Source organism: Myripristis murdjan, chromosome 5, assembly GCF_902150065.1.
Source record: "Myripristis murdjan chromosome 5, fMyrMur1.1, whole genome shotgun sequence".
Classification (NCBI taxonomy): domain Eukaryota; kingdom Metazoa; phylum Chordata; class Actinopteri; order Holocentriformes; family Holocentridae; genus Myripristis; species Myripristis murdjan.
In genome coordinates, this window is record NC_043984.1 from 36,521,007 (window position 1) to 36,539,450 (window position 18,444).

The following is an 18,444-nucleotide window of genomic DNA, read 5'->3' on the forward strand; positions in this document are numbered from 1 at the left end:
AATGAGCCCCTGTCCTCGCCTTTAAAATGCGCTGCGCGAAGGCGTAATGAAAGTTTACACAGCTGGCATGGAGGTCTATTACTGCAGGCGGAGCGGAGCTCAGGAGACAGGCGCGGAGCGGAGACCGGCGAGCAGTGCGGACACGTCACCAAAACACCACAGCACCGTTTGTGCTGATTGTGAGGTTTTGGTGATGTGCGCCAGGCAGCCAAACTTCCACTGCGCCGGCTCCGCTCCGCCTTGCGCTGAAAGTAGACGTGGTTTCAGATGGCGAGCTTTTGGCGCACCTCGGCGAAGCCTTTTAGCACGAAACTGTCACTGCGCCAAGCCGAATCTGTCGGCACCTCACCCCGCTGCGCCGCCACTCCCATCTCGGCGAACCTCCGCCTGCGAAACTTGGAAACTGTCCGCCTCTGCCGTTTCACCGGTCGAAACTAGCTCTGCGCGGGGTTCGCCTCACTGCGCCACCCCGCGCTGCGCCGGGAAACTAGAGCCCTAAGATTTGAATATACAAACATTTTAATGACTCATTATTTTTATAAACCTGTCCAATCAATCATGTGTGAACAATTAAAAAAAAAAAAAAAACAACTATAAACCACAAATCAGCCAAACATGTTCTAAACCCTTTCAGGTCAGTGTTTGTTTCTGACAAACTGGCAGCTCAACCTCACTAGAAGGCTCAGAATACCACAAAGTAAACCCAGGGAGGAGCGGCTCAGTGAAGGTGGAGCTGAAGGTGTGCAGGAGTCTCAGTCTGTCAGAAGAGACTCTGTAGAAGGACAGAGTCCCAGCAGAGCAGTCCAGATACACTGCTACTCTGTGAGATCCACCAGGACGGACAGAGATGCTGGTGAACTCAGGGTTGTGTCTGGCAGAGTAGCTGTTATCATCATCACAGCACCTCAGACTCCAGGACTGTTTATTGTATCCAAGCACAGACTCATCACCTCTTCTTGTGATTCCTCTGTAAGTCACTGCTATATAAACCTCTCCACTCCACTGGACCTCCCAGTAACATCGCCCAGTCAGACCTTCTCTACACAGAACCTGAGGCTTCTGGTCAAATCTGTCTGGGTGATCAGGATGCTTCTGCTCGATCTCCCTCATCACCTTCTTGTTGTGCTTAGACAGACGGAGCTTTCTGTACGCTGTGTTTGGATCCAGTGTGAGATCACAGGCATCTGATGGGGAGAAGACACACAACACACCTCAGAAAGCATCATTCACTCAGACTCTCTTGGCTCTTATAAGGTTATTATAGTTTTGCATTTTTCATTAAAAATAATAACTAATGCCATTTTAAACTTTGTGTTTTCAATTTGAGTTTGGTTTGAATTCATTTTTAAAGAGGATTTGCTTTTTTAGTTTACTGTTTTTAATGCTTATTTTTTGTTTATATCGACCCAAAATACCAGAGAAAAACAAATACATATCAAAAATTAAACAAATGAGACCCTTTTCTGCTTTTTCTCCTTCAGTTTTTTTTCTCTTATATCTCCCACTCTTTTTCTCTACCCCTCTCTGTCTTTGCCTGCCCCCTACCCTCATCACACACCCAGAGCCGGCCCATGGCATAAACGGTCTGTGTGGTTGCTTAGGGCCACAACCACCAGAGGGGCCACACACTCACTGTGACTCTGTGTTTCTGCTCTTACCATAGACTGTATAACTATACTCTTACAAACACTGCAGTGTCGGACTTTCACAAATAAAGTCTGTGTTGTGTCGGTTAAATGCTGCTAATTAACCCTTTGTTAACCTTCCCTGCTTCCTCGCTCAGACTGTAGTCGGAACGCACAGGGAGACTTATTTTCTGCTGCAGGGCCCAAGTTGGTAGCAAACTTCGGGGCTGAGCCCCTTTTCTTTCTGGTCGAGTGGCCAAGTAACACACACAAACCGGGCTTGAGTCTTGAGGAGTTCCCGCATTTATTTTTCTGACAAAAGCTCTAAGGGCACACACCTTATTTCTTCTCATTTGCAGCTGCCTTTACAACACGCTTGGCCCCGGTCGCCAGCTTTACCAACACACACACACACACACACACACAGACTACCGACTGCGCAGCACATAGCCACTGTAACTGTCCCTTAAAGTGGCCACAGCACCTGTATAACACCTTGATTCCAGCTGCAACATGGCTCCTAAACGGAAATGTAGGAGAGGCGCTCACGGGCCAAAAAAGAGAAGATTGGAAAAGGAAAAAAGTGCGGGTCGAGTTGGGTGCACCAGTGTTAATTTTGTCGGCTATTTTTCAATTTAGTTTTAGATAAGATAAGATAAGATATTCCTTTATTAGTCCCACGGTGGGGAAATTTCACGTATTACAGCAGCAAAGTGGATAGCAAGATCTGAAGCATAATTTACAGTATAAACAGTATAAACAGATAATAAATAGCAAAAGAGCAATATAAACATTATAAACAAGGAATATAGAAAAAAAATAGAAATATGAACAATTTAAACAACAGAAGAAAATAACCTAAAACCTGAGGGACAACACGCTCCGATGGAGGTTCAGGCTTAGTGTGAAACCATGAGACCAAGTGGCAGAACCTGACGCCTGGGATTCAAGAACTGTCAGACTTGATCCAGCCTTATGGAATCACCCCTTCCCCTCCAGTCTTTACGTGGTATCTACCAGTAGTGCAGTGTGTGTGTGTGTGTGGGTGGGTGGGGGGGTAGTTAAGGTGCTGAGAATGTGCATTCTAGTGCAGTCAGTGCAGTCCTGGAGAGTGTGTGGTCTACTGGGAGCACTGCTTGTTATAGAGTCTGACGGCTGCAGGAAGGAAGGACCTGCGATAGCGTTCCTTCACACACTTTGGGTGAAGCAGTCTGTCGCTGAAGGAGCTCTCCAGTTTAGTTAAAGTGTCCTGCAGGGGATGGGAGTCGTTCACAATCATGGATGACAGCTTAGCCATCATCCTCCGCTCACCTACCACCTCCACTGAGTCGAGGGGGCATCCCAGGACAGAGCTGGCCTTCCTGATCAGTTTATCAAGTCTCTTTCTGTCAGCCGTCGAGATGCTGCTCCCCCCGCAGACCACTCCATAAAAGATGGCTGATGCCACCACGGTGTCATAAAAGGTCTTCAGGAGTGCCCCCTGCACTCCAAAAGACCTCAGTCTCCTGAGCAGATAGAGTCTGCTCTGGCCTTTCTTAGAGCCCACTCACATTGGCAAGTTTGATCCGCGCCCAAGCACGTTTGCCCCTAAAATCCGGATTCTTTGACCTGTGTGATCGCTCCGTATCGTGCTTGAATACAGTACACTTCCCCCGCTCTGGCACGGTTGGAAGGGGTGTGCTTCAGCGCGGTACAGGAGCACACACGAGCACATGCACGGTCACGCACGCAGTGCGCAGACGTAAAATCATGCAACTTTCCTCCTGCCTCTGCAAAATTGTTAAATGCGCGCAGCACGATTACCGGTGAATGGCCACGTTGCGCAATCAATAGTCAACCATGTTGACTGTGTCGCTGTCCATTGTGCTGCTGCAACCGCGTAAGTCGGTTTATAATGAAAGTACAGTAGTCTGTGTGCGCGGCGATCCGGCAGACCTGGCGCCGGCTGGCACCACGCCAGCACCGGCCGACACTGGCCACAGCACTGCGCAGTGCACGGCCACCCGGTCAGGTCAAGTCTGCCGGATCTGACAGGTGCCGCTCTGGCTGTCAGTTGGACCTTTCTGAAGAAGGAGGAAGTTACCTCCAAAACTGTCAAGGTAAATAAACATCCCATGTCTGATTAAAATGAACAAAAACGTTTTTTAGTTAAATGGAAGACATGATGAATGCATTTGAACTATTGATTTATAATGACATCGGGCCATGCCTGTGTCGTATTTCAACGTGATGACGTGCATACCAGGGGCAATCGTGCTTGGGCGCGTTTGGGCTTTAGGTAATGTGAGTGCAGGCCAGCCGGGGACTGGGGAGGTGGGGATTTTGGCTTTAGCACGATACGGGCCCAAACCGTGCTGTGGGTCCAGTCCAGTTTATTGTTCAAGTGAACGCCCAGGTACTTATAAGATGTCACCATCTCAATATCCATTCCCTTGATATTCACCGGTGTCGGGGGGCAGAGTGCTCGTCTGCGGAAATCCACCACCAGTTCTTTGGTTTTCCCCATGTTGATCTGGAGGCAGTTCCGCTGGCACCAGTCCACAAAGTCCTGCGTCAGTTCTCTGTACTCTCCGTCGTCCCCATCTGTGATGAGGCCGACGATTGCAGAGTCATCAGAGAACTTCTGCAGGTGACAGGTGGGTGTATTTTATGAGAAGTCTGCAGTATAGAGGGTGAAGAGGAACGGAGCCAGGACCGTTCCCTGCAGAGCCCCCGTGCTGCAGACAACTGTGTCCGACACACAGTCCCGGGTCCTCACATACTGTGGACGGTTGGTGAGATAGTCCAAAATCCAGTGTGTGAGGTGGTGGTCCACCCCGGTGTGCTTCAGCTTGTCTCTCAGAAGTACAGGCTGTATGGTATTAAAAGCACTGGAGAAGTCAAAAAACATGATTCTCACAGTGCTCCCAGGTTTCTCCAGGTGAGATAGAGCTCGGTGTTGAAGGAAGATCACAGCGTCATCCACCCCAATGCCCGGCTGGTAGGCAAACTGAAGTGGATCCAGTGATGGTCCCACCAGGGGGCGGAGATGAACAAGGACCAGCCGCTCCAGGGTCTTCATCAGGTGGGATGTTAGCGCCACCGGCCTGTAGCTGTTGAGATCCTTGGGGTGCGGAGTCTTGGGCAGAGGTACCACGCAGGATGTTTTCCACAGCTGTGGCACTCTCCTCAGCTTCAGGCTCAGGTTGAACATGTGCTCAACAATCCCGCACAGCTGATCTGCGCAGGACTTGAGGAGTCTGGAGCTGATGCCGTCTGGACCTGCAGCTTTCCTTGCTTTGATCCTCCGGAGCTGGTTTCTCACCTGGGTCGTTGTGAGAGACAGGTTGGAGCAGGGGGGCTGTGTGCTGGAGGGTGTGAGTGGAGGAGTTGGGTTGATGAGGTGAGAAGGAGGGGGTGTGGGTGGGGGGTTTGGGGTGATGAGGTGAGGGGGGGGGGTTGGGTTGATGAGGTGAGCAGTGGGGGGTGTGGGTGGGGGGTTTGGGTTGATGAGGTGAGAAGGGGGGGTGTGGGTGGGGGGTTTGGGTTGATGAGGTGGGGGGGGGTTTGGGTTGATGAGGTGAGCAGTGGGGGGTGGCTGTGAGCTGAGTGTTGTAGAGGGGAAGGGGGAGGAATTTGGGCAGTTAACACTGGGTGCAGAGAGGGGGGGCTGCAGCATGGAGGACTGGGCTGGGGGAGGGGCAGATGACTGATCAAATCTATTGAAGAATATGTTCAGGTCATCAGCCCACTTTTGGTCCCCCGCAGCTTGGGAGTCAGGTTTCTTGTGGCCAGAGATGGTTTTCAGGCCTTTCCAGACTCCACAGACATCTTTCTGCTGCAGCTGATCCTCCATCTTCCTCCTGTAGGTGTTCTTCCCCTCTCTGATCTTCCTTCTCAGCTCCTTCTGCACAGCCTTCAGCTCGTCCTTATTTCCAGGGGGACTAGTTTTAGTCATATTTAGTCAACTTGTATTCTTTTTTGTTTATTCACATTTTAGTTGACGAAAAGTCTTGGCATTTTAGTCTAGTTTTAGTCGAAGAAAATCCAAAGTATTTTAGTCTAATTTTAGTCAATTGTCTTTCTTTAGTCTTTGACCTGCATCGTGTTGGCTTTTTTTTTAATTTAACAATATGTTAAATTATTATTATTATTTTAAAAATGTAAATTGCTTATCAAACAGACCTAACAATTCAGCTACCAATGAATGAGCAGTAGTATGCATGTGATAACATAGATTGAAAAATAATGAATGTCCCATGTCCAATGAATGCACTTTTTGGATTGTAATTTAAAAGTCTATGACGAAAAAGAAAAATCTCCCGGTTCTCCCGATGTACAGTCCGGGCCTGTCTTGCTGCGCCGGACGCCGGACAAGGCATTTAAATTCTGGACTGTCCGGCCTAAATCTGGACGTATGGCCACACTACATACCCACCTTGACTGTATGGCTAGCTTGGGTTATTAGCTAAGCGAACTTACTTAGCCTACTAATGTGTTTTTTTTTTTTTTTTTCAACATTAAAATTTGTATTTTGATTCTGAATGAGTGAAACTAAAGGTGCGCTCACACAGACTCTTTTCTGAAGGTGCGATGGAAGCGATGGAAGCGATAGAAGCGACGGAGGGGGCGGGGCAGATGTGTCAGCGGGAGTTTATTTGGAGGGAAAGCTGTGTAGACTATATATAGGTGCTGTATACATGACTTTGTTTCCCTCCCTCACCATGGATCGCACTTTGGGAAGGCTTCTGTGCATTGCTGTGGCTGCTCTGGAAAACCGGAGACCACAGTTATCAGCTTCTCCTCCATGATCGGTCCTCCTTCTCTCTCATACTCCGGTCAACTTTTGCCGCCGCGGGAATCCAGATCGGCTCGCTATTGGCCGTCGCCTCGGTCGCGTCGCTCCTCATTTGCATAAAATTGAGATTTTCTCAACTTTTTTCGCTCGCATTGCGTCGCTCAATTCGCTTGTCGCTCACGTCGCTCGTCGCCCAATTCGCTCGTCGCCCGTCGCTTGTCACCGCTGTTGCCCGAATCGGCCCTCGTCGCCAGCGTACATAGAAAATGAATGGCAGCTCGTCGTTCAAGTCACCTCTGTCGCTTTCAGTGTGAGCACCCCTTAAGCCACAATAACTGAACCTGGAAAGCTGTCTAGTGTAACAGATGTTTAAATTAAGTTGTCATATTTCACCGAAAATCTGTTTTTGCTGTTACTGTTTTCATGAAAACTGTTTTTGTATTATTTTAGGGAGCATTATTTTGTTAAATTTACTTTCTTAAGTGTATGACCTTTGACATTGCGGCGATGTCACTTCCTGTCGCTTCGCGGCAATTTTATTCACTTGGCGCTAGCTGTGGAGAGGAGGTGTGTTTCTGGATGACCGCAGAAGGATGTTATATTGAAATATATCTGTTTACACAGGTATGTGAGCTCCCTTTTTGTTTTTATCATATTTGTTTAGTTTATAAAATACAAAAAAAAAAAAAAAATTGCTGCTGGTGGATGGAAGAAAAATGTTTCTGTGTATATTATTGAACAGGATGTCTGTTTTATGATATATTTTGTTTTGTTGATTTGAGTTTGAGACGTAAAATTGAACTTATGTAATATTTTATTCACTTGGCGCTAGCCGTGGAGAGGAGGTGTGTTTCTGGATGACCGCAGAAGGATGTTATATTGAAATATATCTGTTTACACAGAAAATAAATCCACCAGATGAGCAGACTCGTCGTCGTACTTGACTCGATCACCGCACACAGACACAACGCAGGAGGTGTAGTGGAGCCAGTTTCGGGCCAAACCGGCTACACTAGGAAGTAATGAATGTTGTGTGTTTATGATTTTAGCAGAAATAGCTGAAATCATTTAAACAAGCTTGTTGATTTCTTCCTCTTTGCTTGCTACCTAACGCTAGCTAACATGAGTAGGATGCATCATCAGTTATGATTCATAAAGGCTACAGTGGGTTTGTTAACTAGTGCCCAGTGTTTTCTTGCAACATGAAATATTGGTGATTTGGTTTATCCCCTCCTTGAACTGCCACCTTATCGTGGTGGAGGGGTTTGTGCACCCACGTGATCCTGGGAGCTATGTTGCCGGGGGCATTTTGCCCCTGTTAGGGTCTCCCATGGCAAACAGGTCCTAGGTGATGAGCCAGACTAAGCGCAGTTCAAAAACCCCTTATGAAGAGAACACCACCAAGGACCGTGATGTCGCCCGGTACGGCGGAGCCGGGGCCCCACCCTGGAGCCAGGCCTGGGGTTGGGGCTCGTGAGCGAGTGCCTGGTGGCCGGGCCCCGTGGGCCCAGCCCGAACTGGTGACGTGGGCCCAACCCTCTGCAGGCTCACCACCCACAAGTGTAGCCGTAAGGGGCCTGTGCTATGTGGATTGGGCGGCAGTCAAAGGCGAGGGCCTCGGCGACCCGATCCCTGGATGCAACGGCTGGCGATGGGGACATGGAATGTCACCTCGCTGGGGGGGAAGGAGCCTGAGCTTGTGCAGGAGGTTGAGAGGTACCGGCTAGAAATAGTCAGGCTCACCTCCACGCACAGCTTGGGCTCTGGAACCTAGCTCCTCGAGAGGGGCTGGACCCTCCACTACGCTGGAGTCGCCCTCGGTGAGAGGCGGCGGGCAGGTGTGGGCTTGCTTATAGCCCCCCAGCTTAGCCACCATGTGTTGGAGTTCACCCCGGTGAACGAGAGGGTCGCCTCTCTGCGCCTTTGGGGTGGAGAGAGGGCTCTCACTGTTGTCTGTGCCTACGGGCCGAATAGCAGTGCAGAGTACCCGGCCTTCTTGGAGTCCCTGGGAGGGGTACTGGATAGTGCTCCGACTGGGGACTCCATTGCTCTACTGGGGGACTTCAACGCTCACATGGGCGACGACAGTGATACCTGGAATGGGGTGATTGGAAGGAACGGCCTCCCCGATCTGAACCCGAGTGGTGTTCTGTTATTGGACTTCTGTGCTAGTCACAGTCTGTCCATAACGAACACCATGTTCAAGCATAGGGGTGTCCACAAGTGCACGTGGCACCAGGACACCCTAGGCCGGAGGTTGATGATCGACTTTGTTGTCGTTTCATCTGATCTCCAGCCGTATGTCTTGGACACTCGGGTGAAGAGAGGGGCTGAGCTGTCAACTGATCACCACCTGGTGGTTAGTTGGATCCGCTGGCGGAGGGGGAAGCTGGACAGACCTGGCAGGCCCAAACGTACTGTGAGGGTCTGTTGGGAACGCCTGGCTGAACCCTCTGTTAGGGAGGTCTTCAACTCCCACCTCCGGGAGAGCTTCTCCCAGCTCCCAAGGGAGGCTGCGGACATTGAGTCCAAATGGACCATGTTCTCGTCCTCCATTGTCGATGCGGCTGTTCGGAGTTGTGGCCGCAGGGTCTCTGGTGCTTGTCGTGGCTGCACCAGTGCAGGTGGGGGCCTGCTGACATCGACCGGGGATATTGTCGGGCGGTGGAAGGAATACTTTGAGGGTCTCCTCAATCCCATCGTCACGTCTTCCGTTGAGGAGGCAGAGGCCGAGGACCCAGAGGTGGACTCGTCCATCACCCAAGCTGAGGTCACTGAGGTGGTTTGTAAGCTCCTTGGTGGCAGAGCGGCGGGGGTGGATGAGATCCGCCCTCAGTATCTCAAGTCTGTGGATGTTGAGGGGCTGTCTTGGCTGACACGCCTCTGCAACATTGCGTGGCGGTTGGGGACAGTACCTCTGGAGTGGCAGACCGGGGTGGTGGTCCCTCTTCATAAGAAGGGGGACCGGAGGGTGTGTTCCAACTACAGGGGGATCACACTTCTCAGCCTACCCGGGAAGGTCTACTCCAGGGTGCTGGAGAGGAGGATTCGGCCGATAGTCAAACCTCGGATTCAGGAGGAACAATGCGGTTTTCGTCCCGGCCGCGGAACACTGGACCAGCTCTATACCCTCCGGAGGGTGCTTGAGGGTTCGTGGGAGTTTGCCCAACCAGTCCACATGTGTTTTGTGGATCTGGAGAAGGCATTCGACCGTGTCCCTCGTGGTGCCCTGTGGGGGGTGCTCCGGGAGTATGGGGTTCGAGGCCCTTTGCTAAGGGCTGTTCGGTCCCTGTATGACCGGAGCAGGAGCTTGGTTCGCATTGCCAGCAATAAGTCAGACCTGTTCCCGGTGCATGTTGGACTCCGGCAGGGTTGCCCTTTATCACCGGTTCTGTTCATAATCTTTATGGACAGAATTTCTAGGCACAGCCGGGGGCCGGAGGGAGTCTTGTTTGGGAGCCACAGGATTTCATCGCTGCTTTTTGCAGATGATGTTGTCCTGTTGGCCCCATCGATGCAGGGCCTTCAGCAGGCACTGGGGCGGTTTGCAGCCGAGTGTGAAGCGGCGGGGATGAGAATCAGCACCTCCAAGTCCGAGGCCATGGTTCTCGACCGGAAAAAGGTGGCATGCCCTCTCCGGGTTGGTGGAGGAGTTCAAGTATCTCGGGGTCTTATTCACGAGTGAGGGAAGGATGGAGCGTGAGATTGACAGGCGGATCGGTGCAGCCTCCGCAGTGATGCGGTTGGTGTACCAGTCCGTCGTGGTGAAGAAGGAGCTGAGCCGAAAGGCGAAACACTAACCCAGTTAGTGTTTGTCCTGCCAGATGTAACGCAGGACAAACCCAGTTAGTGTTTGTCCTGCGTTACATCGACAAAGCCCATCGGGTTCAGGAGCGCTTTTACAGCTTTACTCAAATACACACTGCTAATGCAGAGACTGTCGCTGCATCCATTCTTGACCAGTTAGAAGAAATACTGCCAGCCGAGGAGCACAGAGATAAACTAATAGCACAGACGTATGACGGCGCAAGCGTGATGAGGGGAGAATCCAGTGGTGTCCAAAAGAGGATAAAAGATGTGTATCAGTTTGCCCACTACGTACATTGTTACGCGCACCAGTTAAATCTAATCATGCAGCAAGCAGCTAGCCAGATCCAAAGAGTGTGCATTTTCTTCTCCAACTTGAGTGGGTTCTCTGCCTTTTTCTCACGCTCCCCAAAGAGGACAGCTGTGCTGGATGATGTGGTACACTGCAGACTTCCACGAGCAGCTCCAACTCGCTGGAACTTCCATTCACGAACTGTCAACGTTGTTCAAGAACACAAAGAAGATTTGATCAAGTGCTTTCAAAGAATCCTGGGAAGCGGTGAGTTTGATTCTACTACGGAGCGGGAGGCGGATGGATTACTGCGACTCTTAGAAGACTGGGAGTTTAACTTCTTCTTGGCTTTGTTCCACTCTGTTATGCCTCATGTCGATGTGTTGTTCAGCCAGCTTCAGAAAAGAGACATTGACTCTGTGTACATCCAAGGTGCGCTAAAAACCTTCACTGACAACATACAGAGGGTGCGTGAGGAATCTGTTCCAGCCCTGTGCCAGGAGCGCGCAGCATCCCTGCAGGTGGCCTCGCAGCGCAGGCGCCCTGACCTGGAAACCTACGGCCATATAGCCACTGAGGTGTGCGACATAGTTATGGTCAATGTGAAGCAGCGATTTGAGTTCACAGGACATCTTCAAAGTGCCACATTGTTGCAGGGTGAGTTTTTCAACACACACAGAAAGCACTTCCCACACGCAGCTCTCAACTGCACAGCTGATGCTTACCCCATGATAAACAAGGTGAAACTGCGCACTGAGCTCTCTCTTATCTATGAGAGGGAGGAGTTCAGTGCCTGCAGTGGCGCTGTGGCCCTACTCAACCTCATAGTGGAGAACAACCTCCAGCTAACCCTCTCAGAAACAGTCAAGCTCCTTCACATCCAGATCACAACCCCCATGACAACATCAGAGGCGGAGAGATGTTTCTCTACTCTGAAACGGATAAAAACCTTTCTCCGAAACTCTATGTCCAACAAACGTCTTAATGCACTTGCCATGCTGTCGGTTGAAAAGGGACTGGTAAAAAACGTTCAAAATTTTAATGCCAAGGTCATAGACAGATTCTCATCGTTGAAACAACGATGGGCCAAGTTCAGCTATAAGTGAGCTATATCCTTGATGTAAAGAACATACTGGTAGCCATAAGTGAGCTATATCCTTGATGTAAACAAAATGCTGACAGCCATAAGTGAGCTATATCTTTGATGTAAACAAAATGCTGATAGCCATAAGTGAGCTATATCCTTGATGTAAACAAAATGCCGATAGCCATAAGTGAGCTATATCCTTGATGTAAACAAAATGCTGATAGCTATAAGCGAGCTATGTCCTTGATGTAAAGAAAATGCTGATAGATCAAATTTATCAAAGAAAATGAACCTGTCATAAAATCTACCAGATGAATGTTATAATTGTTTTGTATGCGATAACACTGCACTGCAATTTGCTTTTATTGCTTACATTTTCATGACGTGGTGTTGCATGTCAGAATGTTTTTATTTATTTATTTTTTTTATTTTATTTTTTTTGCTATTTTTTTCATATGCAGTGACTACTGAATGATGTATTGTTGCATATGTTCTAGTCAGTGACATTGTGTTGCAATTTAGGTTAACTTATTGTTGCCAAGATTTATGCACTATTGAACAAATTGCGTGGGCCCTGTTGATTTAGATTTAGAGACTATGGGCCCTATCTTGTGCCACCCGCTATCCGCTGCCACTACTCAAATACACACTGCTAATGCAGAGACTGTCGCTGCATCCATTCTTGACCAGTTAGAAGAAATACTGCCAGCCGAGGAGCACAGAGATAAACTAATAGCACAGACGTATGACGGCGCAAGCGTGATGAGGGGAGAATCCAGTGGTGTCCAAAAGAGGATAAAAGATGTGTATCAGTTTGCCCACTACGTACATTGTTACGCGCACCAGTTAAATCTAATCATGCAGCAAGCAGCTAGCCAGATCCAAAGAGTGTGCATTTTCTTCTCCAACTTGAGTGGGTTCTCTGCCTTTTTCTCACGCTCCCCAAAGAGGACAGCTGTGCTGGATGATGTGGTACACTGCAGACTTCCACGAGCAGCTCCAACTCGCTGGAACTTCCATTCACGAACTGTCAACGTTGTTCAAGAACACAAAGAAGATTTGATCAAGTGCTTTCAAAGAATCCTGGGAAGCGGTGAGTTTGATTCTACTACGGAGCGGGAGGCGGATGGATTACTGCGACTCTTAGAAGACTGGGAGTTTAACTTCTTCTTGGCTTTGTTCCACTCTGTTATGCCTCATGTCGATGTGTTGTTCAGCCAGCTTCAGAAAAGAGACATTGACTCTGTGTACATCCAAGGTGCGCTAAAAACCTTCACTGACAACATACAGAGGGTGCGTGAGGAATCTGTTCCAGCCCTGTGCCAGGAGCGCGCAGCATCCCTGCAGGTGGCCTCGCAGCGCAGGCGCCCTGACCTGGAAACCTACGGCCATATAGCCACTGAGGTGTGCGACATAGTTATGGTCAATGTGAAGCAGCGATTTGAGTTCACAGGACATCTTCAAAGTGCCACATTGTTGCAGGGTGAGTTTTTCAACACACACAGAAAGCACTTCCCACACGCAGCTCTCAACTGCACAGCTGATGCTTACCCCATGATAAACAAGGTGAAACTGCGCACTGAGCTCTCTCTTATCTATGAGAGGGAGGAGTTCAGTGCCTGCAGTGGCGCTGTGGCCCTACTCAACCTCATAGTGGAGAACAACCTCCAGCTAACCCTCTCAGAAACAGTCAAGCTCCTTCACATCCAGATCACAACCCCCATGACAACATCAGAGGCGGAGAGATGTTTCTCTACTCTGAAACGGATAAAAACCTTTCTCCGAAACTCTATGTCCAACAAACGTCTTAATGCACTTGCCATGCTGTCGGTTGAAAAGGGACTGGTAAAAAACGTTCAAAATTTTAATGCCAAGGTCATAGACAGATTCTCATCGTTGAAACAACGATGGGCCAAGTTCAGCTATAAGTGAGCTATATCCTTGATGTAAAGAACATACTGGTAGCCATAAGTGAGCTATATCCTTGATGTAAACAAAATGCTGACAGCCATAAGTGAGCTATATCTTTGATGTAAACAAAATGCTGATAGCCATAAGTGAGCTATATCCTTGATGTAAACAAAATGCCGATAGCCATAAGTGAGCTATATCCTTGATGTAAACAAAATGCTGATAGCTATAAGCGAGCTATGTCCTTGATGTAAAGAAAATGCTGATAGATCAAATTTATCAAAGAAAATGAACCTGTCATAAAATCTACCAGATGAATGTTATAATTGTTTTGTATGCGATAACACTGCACTGCAATTTGCTTTTATTGCTTACATTTTCATGACGTGGTGTTGCATGTCAGAATGTTTTTATTTATTTATTTTTTTTATTTTATTTTTTTTGCTATTTTTTTCATATGCAGTGACTACTGAATGATGTATTGTTGCATATGTTCTAGTCAGTGACATTGTGTTGCAATTTAGGTTAACTTATTGTTGCCAAGATTTATGCACTATTGAACAAATTGCGTGGGCCCTGTTGATTTAGATTTAGAGACTATGGGCCCTATCTTGTGCCACCCGCTATCCGCTGCCACTACCCGCTACCCGCAAATTGCGGATTTAGGAGCTTCCGCTATCCCTAAACGGTATCTTGCGCCACCCGCTACCCGCTATCCTTATGCCGACTCCGTCATTTGCGCCTGGAGGTGTGTTCGTGGGCGTGTTTCATGCGCTATCCCTAAGGTTGCTATCTTGCGCACACACTTAAGGGATAGCGGATAGCGGGTGGTCAGGACCACCCGCTATCCGCTATCCCTAAAGTTTGGGCTGTTAGGAGAGTGCGCCCAGGCGGCTTCAATGCGCGCCCCGACGGAGCCTCACCACGCACACGGTCGGACTGATACCGGGACGCCGCCGGAATGGACTGAGTATATTACTCATATAGACTGTTTAGAGGAAAGACTATTTTAATTGGACACTTACGCCAGCATGTTTTATTGTTTTATCATAAGCCAGCAGCTGTGCTATATTTTTATTTTTAATATTTTATTTGCCCAATCTACCTTGTCAATAAATTAGTTTACACATAGTTCCACCTCTGCCTCTTGTGTGTGTGTGGTGTGGCCCGAGGATTTTACTCAATCAGTACAACCTTGTGACACGTCCACTTGGACACATGTGGCTCCACCTCCCGAATTAACTCGCCTATAATATAATATATCATATGTATATATATATATAAAGCCAACTTGCTTTAGCCTCAGTAGAAGCCCTGAGAAATCTACCTCCCTCTCTCCATCGCGGGTTTAGGATTTAGGATTTAGGATAGCGCATCCTGCCCTTAAAGGCAATGGCACCTGGCACACTGATTGGTTTAACTGGCATAACGCCCAAAACACGCCTATTCATAATATAGCGGGTAGCGGAGGTGTTTTGCGGATAGCGGGAGGTGCACAAGATAGCAACTTTTACGGGGGAACGCCTCTTCCTAAATCCTAAATCCGCAAATAGCGGGTTTAGGGAGTCTGGCGCAAGATAGGGCCCTATGCCTTTTCCATAGATTCTATGAAAAATTGAATGCAAATGTAAATTATAGAAAATAAAATGGCAATTAAATACATTGATGAAATAAGAAAACTGTACCTAACAAATGCACATGTATTCAACAGAATAAAAAAAAAAAAAAACAGCTACAAGTCAGATTTACTAGTGTTGTGTTTTGCCGATTATTTTACTTGCCATGTTTACTATTCTAGCTAGTTTGACTTTCAAAACAACAGTAATAGTTTTAATTATTATTGTTATTAATGCCGTTTCCTTAATAGATAGCATTTGTCCCCTGAAGGCAGGCAAAACGTACACGGATCTTTGTTTGTGGCACTGTGATAATAATCGTAAAGTGAAAGCAGCAGGCCAAATATATCTATTTTTTATTTATTTATTTATTTTTGTAAGTCCTACAAACCACTAGCCTAGCCGTTAGGCACAAGCAGCTGGCTTTCTGCTACCTTTACGGTGCATGAGAGGTGCCAGAATACACGGAGGCTCAGAGAAACCTTGGTCCATAGCCCCACCTAGTGGAAAAGTCACGCCACGCCACTGCCCTCACCTATGGACAAGATCGCGGATACAAGAGGCCGAAATGAGTTTCCTTCGCAGGGTGGTCGGGCGCTCCCTTAGAGATAGGGTGAGGAGCTCGGTCACTCAGGAGGAGCTCGGAGTAGAGCCGCTGCTCCTCCGCATCAAGAGGAACCAGTTGAGGTGGCTCGGGCATCTGTTTCGGATGCCCCCTGGACGCCTCCCTGGGGAGGTGTTCCGGGCATGCCCCATCGGGAGGAGGCCCCGGGGAAGACCCAGGACACGCTGGAGGGACTATTTCTCTCGGCTGGCCTGGGAACGCCTTGGGGTTCCTTCCGAGGAGCTGGCGGAAGTGTCTGGGGAGAGGGAAGTCTGGGTGTCCCTGCTTAGACTGCTGCCCCCACGACCCGGTTCCGGATAAGCGGCAGAAGATGGAATGGAATGGAATGGTTTATTATATTAATAAACAATCTATCAAATGTCCAAATTGCCCCGAATTGTTTCAGACTAATGATTAGCTTTGTAAATGTAATCCTTTGTAGATCATATTTTGACATTTTAATTGGATAATTTACAAGGTTTGAAAAATTGTGTTTGTGGTGTGATTAATATATAAGCCTGACAGATACATGTAATGTACCTTAAGTGCCTTATATTTAAGAATACAAAAATCATTGAAATCCTAATCTTTTCAGGGGCATTACTGAAGCTCTTTAGCACATCTACTGCTGCAGCAGAACAAACATCATCTTCAGCTTCTTGCTTTGGACTACAGTTTACACTTTTGCACTTTTAACTTTATTCTGAATATTTTGCACTCAAGATTTATCGAGTTATTTGTTTTGTTTTTTTTAGTCAGGTATGTTGCTTTTATTGTTTCAATATGTTCACTTTATTTAGCATTTTGAATATTTTTGGTTGGGTTTTGTAACTTCTCAAATTTTAATATATTTTATTATACATTATTTAAAATAAAGTAAGAAATTGTTGTTAATTCATTTGTCCATTTCTTGTGTGTGTGTGTGTGTGTGTTCGTATTCATGCAGTTATGAGCAGTGTGTGCATGATTTGATGGTTGTGCTGGATGTGTTTTGGGGCCACAAACAAAATCTTGTTTAGGGCCACCAAAGTCCTAGAGCCAGCTCTGCATACACCCCCAGCTCGCTCACATTTTCTGTAAAGCCTTGTTTGTATTTATATTTCCTTAGTGTGTAATTTTATTATATACATAATTTTACTAAATATATATTTTCTAAATTCCCTTTCTGTGTGTGTGTGTGTGTGTGTGTGTGTGTGTGTGTGCTGGCTCATACTGTCTCAGTACTCACATCCTCTCAGGCTGCCAGCTGGAATCCAGTCTTTTACATGTTCCAGCCTGTAGGGATGAACACAAAACCATCATCCTCTTCATCGTCATCATCATCATCTGCGGGTCAACTCAAGCACATGATCCCAACACACAGGGCCGGCTTTCGGCATAGGCGATATAGGCAATTGCCTAGGGCACCATCTGCTGGAGGGGCGCCGCTAGCGGCCAGAGGGGCACCGGCAGCGGGACTGTTGACCGGCGCGACATCGTGGGGGGGGCATGGAAGGGCGCAAGGGAGTAATTTTGTCTAGAGCGCCAACACAGGTAAAGCCGGCACTGCCAACACACCTGTGGCTGCTCTGATTGGCTGATCTCTCTCTGTCTTTCTGTCCAGTCCTGAGGCCACTGAGCACTTTGGAGATTTCCCAGGAAATGCTGCCTGCACTGACTGTGTCCAGCACAAGAACCAAGCAACCAAGCTGCTCCGCCTGGACTGACTCCACCCCTCTAGGACTGACTCCACCCCTCTGCTGACCTGAGAGGACTGACTCCACCCCTCTGCTGACCTGGGAGGACTGACTCCACCCCTCTGCTGACCTCAGAGGACTGACTCCACCCCTCTACTGACCCGAGAGGACTGACTCCACCCCTCTACTGACCCGAGAGGACTGACTCCACCCCTCTACTGACTTCAGAGGACTGACTCCACCCCTCTACTGACCTCAGAGGACTGACTCCACCCCTCTACTGACCTGAGAGTCTCCAGTCTGCAGTTTGGACTCTCCAGTCCAGCAGACAGCAGCTCCACTCCTGAATCCTCCAGCTGGTTCTCACTCAGGTCCAGCTCTGTCAGATGGGGGTTGGACTTCAGAGTCGAGGCCAGAGAAGCACAGCTGCTCTCTGTCAAGCTGCAGTTACTCAATCTGAATAAAGAATAAAATATGTAGATATAATTTCCAGTGTTTTGGATAATTATTAGTCAGAGATTTTTCAAAATATTCAAAAATGCAGGACAAACCAATGAAATAATTATTATAACAATTATATTAATAATAATACTGAGAGTACTAATTTATATTTATATTACACCTGTGAAGGTAAGTTCCAAAGTGCTTTAGAAAACCATCAGAGTAACTGAAAGCGTCACTCCTCAGTGAACTGGCTCCTTGCGCTCTGAGAGCTTTTTCTACTTCAGTATCTAGTTGTTATTATGGATTTGCCATGCTTTCTAGCATCCTGCTCACACTGATACAGGTATTCATTTTGTAACAAAGTGAAAATACTAAACAATAATAGGCTAATTATTCCTAAATAAATGAATATGTTGTTATTTAAAAATCTGGTTCCCACAGTGTCTGCCTAAAAAAATTCTGGCCTTTGGACAAATGGAGTTGATGAGCCCTGATGTGTTTGATTTTCTTCACACATCACAGCAGAGATCTGGAACCGACGGCTCACCAGCTCTTTTTGATAGAAGTCATGTGGCTCTGACAGAAACCGAGTTTCAAACACACAA

The 18,444-nt window shown here is 47.8% G+C and overlaps 1 protein-coding gene across 1 annotated transcript; it reads right to left on the bottom strand.

The window, feature by feature from the left end:
• Positions 1–481: 481 nt before the first annotated feature.
• On the bottom strand, positions 482–16,978 carry LOC115359348 (neoverrucotoxin subunit alpha-like). The gene is made up of 2 exons (XM_030051769.1): positions 16,948–16,978; positions 482–1,184 (listed from the first exon to the last, which is right to left on the bottom strand). Exon 2 carries the CDS (start codon positions 1,108–1,110, stop codon positions 631–633), a length of 480 nt encoding a protein of 159 aa, XP_029907629.1. The 5' UTR covers positions 1,111–1,184; positions 16,948–16,978; the 3' UTR covers positions 482–630.
• Positions 16,979–18,444: the final 1,466 nt, after the last annotated feature.

Coding starts and splice junctions, on each gene's coding strand:
- LOC115359348 (XM_030051769.1), bottom strand. CDS start 1,110: ATGAGGGAGATCGAGCAGAAGCATCCTGATCACCCAGACAGATTTGAC.